This window comes from Chrysochloris asiatica, unplaced genomic scaffold (genome assembly GCF_000296735.1).
Source record: "Chrysochloris asiatica unplaced genomic scaffold, ChrAsi1.0 scaffold00073, whole genome shotgun sequence".
NCBI lineage: Eukaryota > Metazoa > Chordata > Mammalia > Afrosoricida > Chrysochloridae > Chrysochloris > Chrysochloris asiatica.
In genome coordinates this window covers 6698645-6704802 of record NW_006408591.1, presented here as the reverse complement: position 1 = coordinate 6704802, position 6158 = coordinate 6698645, and the positions used below count along the sequence as shown (strand labels likewise).

The 6158-nt window shown below is 34.0% G+C and overlaps 1 protein-coding gene across 1 annotated transcript in view; it reads right to left on the bottom strand.

The window, feature by feature from the left end:
* Window positions 1-4187: 4187 nt before the first annotated feature.
* Window positions 4188-6158, bottom strand: part of GABRA1 (gamma-aminobutyric acid (GABA) A receptor, alpha 1) — a 109092-nt gene continuing 107121 nt past the window's right edge. Inside the window, exon 10 of the mRNA XM_006864932.1 lies at window positions 4188-4657. Coding sequence (XP_006864994.1) covers window positions 4346-4657 — 312 coding nt within the window. The 3' untranslated portion in view covers window positions 4188-4345. The remainder of the gene's footprint in view (window positions 4658-6158) is intronic.

Here is a 6158-nt window from a genome sequence, read left to right as displayed (position 1 = left end):
TTAAATTAAATCAAATAAACAACTGAGGTTAATTTATTTGACATAATTTGAGCTATAATATAATCAAAGGGTGCATTTTGTTCTTGATCCCAACACCTGGATGGATTTGAGAAAGCTTCATCAGAAAGCTACAACTAATAAAATTAAAATGAAATAAAGTAAAATTTTCTTGTTGTTAAGTACCGCAGAGTCAGTTCCGACTCATAGTGACCCCGTACAGGTTTCCGAGACTGGAAATCTTTCCGCGAGCAGAAAGCCTCATCTTTCTCACACGGAACAGCTGGTAGTTTCGAACTGCTGACCTTGCGGTTCGCAGCCCGATTCGTTACCACTATACTACCAGAGTGTAGTTGGCTAATAACAATGTCATTCCCATTCATTTTCTCTTTTTTTAATTTTTAAATTCTTGTGTGTTATTATGGAGTTCCCTGACATGTATACAATTTAGCAGCCAAAATAATCATCATTCATTATATTTATTTTTCCAAAACCTGAAAAACCAGTGAATGAAAAGTTTCAGTAATTTTGTATGTGCAATTTTAATTTGTATCTTCTGCCATGCCACCGTACGATACAGAAAAATTCTTCCTCAGGAATTCTTGTCTGTAGAAGCATACCATGCTTATCTTTTGCTAATCACTAGATTATTTTCTCCATTGCTTTGACAATGATTATACAAATTGTACACTTTGATCAGAGTAAAGAAACATAAAGGGATGTAATAAAAATATCTAAATATTAACAATATAGTACAGTGACTTTCATCCTTGTCTACATTTTAGATTCATATGAGGAGCTCTGAAAATGAAAAAAAGTTCAGACTCCATCTTCAGAATAATTAAATCTGAATATCTAAGATTGAAGTTGCCAAAGACTTCATTTTTCTTTAATAAACCATCAACACTCAAGGAAGCAGCCGTCAAGAAATCAAATGATGTATTACATTAGGCAAATCTGCTGCTCAAGACCTTTTTTAAAGTGTTGAAGAGCAAAGGATTAAGGTATGCCTGACACAAGCCATGGTATTTTCAATAACCTCATATCCATGCGAACAATGCACAGTGAGTAAAGAAGACCATAGAAGAATTGATGCATTTGAGTTATGATGCTGGAGGAGAATATTGAAAGTGCCATGGGCTGCCAAAAGAACAAACAGTTCTGTATTGGAAGAAGTATAGCCAGAGTGCTCCTTGGAGGCCAGGATGGCCAAACTTTGTCTTTCACACTTCATACATATTGTCAGGAGGGACCAGTCATTGGAGACGGATATCATGTTTGGTAAGGTGGGGCGGGGGGTCAGAGAAAAAGAGGAAGACACCCAACAAGATGGATTGGCAAAATGGCAGCATCAATGGGCTTAAGCGTGGCAACAACTGTGAGGTTGTCCCAGGACTGGGCAGTGTTTCGTTCTGTTGTGCATAGGGTTGCTATGAGTTGATACCATCTCAATGGCACCTAAAAGCAACAATCTAAGGATAGATCAGTTAACAAATGGATAATGTATTAATAGCAGGAATACAAACTCTCAGCCATTATTTTAGCATCTAGATTCTGATTTTTTCCCTACTACTTAATGAATTTTGAGTTTAAATTCTATCAGTAAACCGAATGCATGGTGTTTAACAAATTCTTATTTCTTAAGTGATTATTTAAAAATAATGATTAAGTTCAGCATCAAAATATTCTGAACACTTAGATTTTCTCTAGCACCATCTGGGATTTAAAAATATAACTAACCTGAATTTCTTTTAAAAGCAGGTCCTATATATATATGAAAAAAATCAAACATCTCACTTTGTTATTGAATAATGTTAGCTTTATTATTATAATAGAATACAATGTAACATAAAATTAAGAGCTTTTGCTAAACTCTGTAAAGCAAACATGCAACTGTCACAAACAACCTCGATTCATATTTGATTTTATTGCCACTTCACTGCACTAAGGTGCAATAAACATTCAGTGTCATCTTTTTTTTAAAAAAATTCCTGGGAGTAAACAGGAACTGTCCTCTATAAGAGTATCTTTATTCTTAAGGAAGACGTATCTAGTATCACATGGTTTAGCAAAGCACTGTAGAAAAGCTACATAGAATAATTTGTCTTTGATAAACTGTGCAATCAATTTATAGAACTAAATACTATCCATATAAACTAACAAACTAAAGGATGAAATAAATGCAGTCTTTGCATAGCAGAAAGCAGACTAAGAAGAAATATTCACATCTAATATCCAAAATACAGACTAAAAGTTAGCCATGATGAATGTGGAAGATAAAATGCATTCTGTAAACACATTAGGTTAACGTCGAAAAATAACAAGATAAACAGCAACACAGAAATTAGATCCATATTTTATTTTATTTTCTATACATAATATCTACACATGATACCAGAGGATAAAACATCCTTGATTCAGCCTTTTACCTAGTTCATTAAATTTAGGTAGGACCAAACTAAACAACAAAACATGAAAAAAGAAAACCAGAATTTGTTTAGGAAAACACAAATGGTGTATTGTCCTCCATTATTGGATAGCAGCCTTTTGAGAAAAACAAAACAAAACAAAAATTGCTTTAAACATGGGTATGGATTCCAACTGTCTTATTTGGCAATTATGCTAAAGGTTTATGTCATACTATTCTAAACATGTTTAGACCATGACCTGTGGATTCTGGATGCTAATTTTTAATCTGTGTAATTATCAGACAAAAGGAGACTTCAAAAATACTTTCTTCATAAATAGTTATCTCTAAAACATCTGGGCAGTAATGAAAGAAACAGAATTTTTCCTAGGGAGTCTTAATGAACCTCTTGTATTTAAAGCCCTTACATAGTATACTACAAATATATTGCTACAATATAAATGAAATGTAATAATATTACTCAAAAGCTATTTCCTGTACATTCTTTCATGTATTTTTATATTTAATGCTACATATGTTACAACACTTATTGAAACAGTATCAGCAAGTATAGCAGTATTATACAGTTGATTTTATAGCTCTAATGAATGTTTTTCCATTTTCTCTGTATATTACAATAGCCTAAAATAGAGAAATGCTGCATGACATGAGCAGTTCTACTGTACACTAACACCAGCCTTCTCTACATGTGGCTTTATGCTCATGTTTTTAAGTTCCATCTGAGAACTAAGGGATGTTCTGTTCTTAAATGCAGGCTCTGAATGTATTTCCACGGCATTTAACAACATTCTGACAGCTAAGAGCGGTGAGTCCTACACAATATTTTGAGACCATAATTTAAAAAAAAAAAACAAAAAAACATTAAAAAATGTACAATCTCATGCTGTATATTTACATATATAATTTATAGAGTCTATTTTTGTTTTCTAGTCATAAATTTTCATCTAAAGCTTTTAATGTCCTGTTATATAAAAGAGTACATTCAACAATTCTTGAGCTTGCAAAATAATTTTGCCCCTCTGAAAACATCTTCATAGTAAGAATTAAGTGATTATTGGACCCAGGTGCTAACTAGAAATAGGGTGGAAAAGGAAATCTTTTTAATTTTTAAAAAACATTTTTAACCTTATTTTATCTTTATTTTTTTAGTTTCTACTGAGTGCATGTCTTTGTTAAAATGATTCCTTATGGCGTCTAGTGGTAAAAGCTCAGATGATAGTTAAGAAGCCAGGTTAAAGCATTTCTGTCCATTAGAATAAAGGTAATCTACAGTGATAAACTGAACCGTTGCATATGGAATATCCATGAATCTTAAAATAGTATTTAACAACAAAATAATTGTATTAGGCATTTTTAAACAGAGAAAAATATGAGTATTTTTTAGCATTGTAAACAGAATTTTAACACTATACATCATTGCAAAGAAAAAACTTGTAAGCACACCATAGTTTGTGCAAGAAATACATTTTTTCTCTTTTTTTCATTAAACATTTATAATTTATTCTTTTAAAATCCTCACATAAAAATACTTTGACATATACAGTATCTTTTTTTAAAGAGTATTTGGAAATATATATTTACAAATGACCTAAGGAATATATTAAGTGTATTTTTCTTCTACTTTTCCTCATCTCTTTGATCCTTCTTACCTCTCCTTTCATCTATCTCCTTATTGTCTCCTTCTGATGGAATATTTTTTTTCCCTGCTACCTCTCTCAGAATCCTGTCTCTCAGTGATATACTTTGTTCTGCTCTGTATTATCAGACAGGGGTCTCTTGTTCTTGTATGAATTGTATAAATAGGAAACCTTCAATTTATTTAAGACAGAGGAAATAAAGCAGATGGGAATTGCTGCATTTAAGAACAGAAAGCAATTCCAAGTGCAGAGGACTGAACAACACAGAATGTGACTAAAAGACCTACTGATGTGGAGTAGGGGCTTTTAGCTGAGGCTCTCTGTTTAAATATGTCGCCCAATAGACTAAATTAAAGATTCCAAATAGTAGCGGGAAGGCTATTCTTGACAGTCGGTCAATTTTGCTGACACTATTAAAGGTTTTCTTGGGTTCTGGTGGTTTTGTTTCAGGCTTAACTTCTTTCGGTTCTATAGTTGCACTTTTAGCAATGGTGGCTAAACCAGGGTCTCCCCGGGCCATATTAGGGGTGTAGCTGGTTGCAGTTGGAGCATAGGTGTTGTTTTTCTTAATGAGAGGATCTTTCACTTTCTTGGGCTGTAAAAGGAAAGAACAAAGAATTTTGCTTAGTAAACTGTGGGAAGCATGTTTTTTAATTGCTGAGTTGTGTCTGTTAGCATAGTAGTTACTAATCGGGCTGTTAATCTCAAGGTCAGCAGTTCTCAATTACCAGAGTTTCCATGAGTGAAAGATGAGGCTTTCTGCTCCTTTAATGATGCTATGAGCTGGGACCAACTCCATAGCACATAACCACCAACTACCAGTGTCTTTTACTTTGAAACCAAGCTATATACATCACTTTAAATCTAAGAAATGCAATTTAATCTATTACTGAGATATAGTAAGACTCCAGGTACCATATTTTCTAGCTTTCCTATAAAAACGTGAAGTTTATTTTTCCTACTTTTTGAATCAACACTATCTTTCACAGAGAGACACTGTGCAAGTTTATTATCTTCACATTAACAAGCATTTTCGTCTCAGTCTTTATCCTTCTTTGTGGTATGTAAAGATTCACAGTATAGACTACCGAATGACCAGAGGTCCAACTGACAGCTGGCAACTGGGTTCAGACTTGTAAAAGAGATCTTTTTGGATTCCCCAGCCTGATGGAGTTTCCAACTGACTGCTGCACATTTACCATTTGCTCCTTCTTAACATGTTAAATGAGGCTACATATATGTTGTAGTTATTAAGTGTTGCCAAATCATATTGACTCATAGCATCCCTGTGTGGAGTTTCCAATGCTGTAAATCTTTGTAGGACCAGAAAGTATCAACTATCAACTTTTTCCTGAGGAGTGAATGGTAGGCTCAAACTATCCACCTGTGGCTTGCAATTCAGTTTTTATTCTACAGTATCATGGTGCTCCTTATAGTCCTGGATGATTTTGCTCTATCTGTTTGTCTGTCTCTCTCTCTCAATCGCTCTCTCTCTCTGTATGTGTGTGTGTGTGTATATATATATATATATATATATATATATATATATATATATATATTCCACATCCACACAGGAATGATATGAGTCAATATGACTTGACAACACTTAACTACTACAACATATATGTAGCCTTATTTAAACCTGTTAAGAAGGAGCAAATGGCAAGTGTCTAAATGACTTATTATTGCAAATCAAACCTCTCTAAATTAGTGACCTTAACAGTAACTAATCTCTTGCAAATGACTCTATTTTCGTCTGAGAATAACATGGTGGTATGTCTGTTGGTCAATTTCACCTCACCCAAGTGTCTGCAGTCAGCTGGAAGCTCCATCAGACTGGTGTGGAATCCTGGTGTGGCACTGTGGGCTAATGTGCTAGACTGCAAAATCAGTTTGAACCACAAGGTCAGCGGGTCAAACTCAACAGCTGCTCCATGGAAATTCTATACCGCATTTCGAAACTACCAAATTTTCTACAGGAGAAAGCTGAGGCTTCCTGTCCCCATCAAGATTTACAGCATCAAAATCCTATACAGGGTCACTATGAGTTGGAATTGACTCCATGGCACACTACCATTATATATATATATATATAT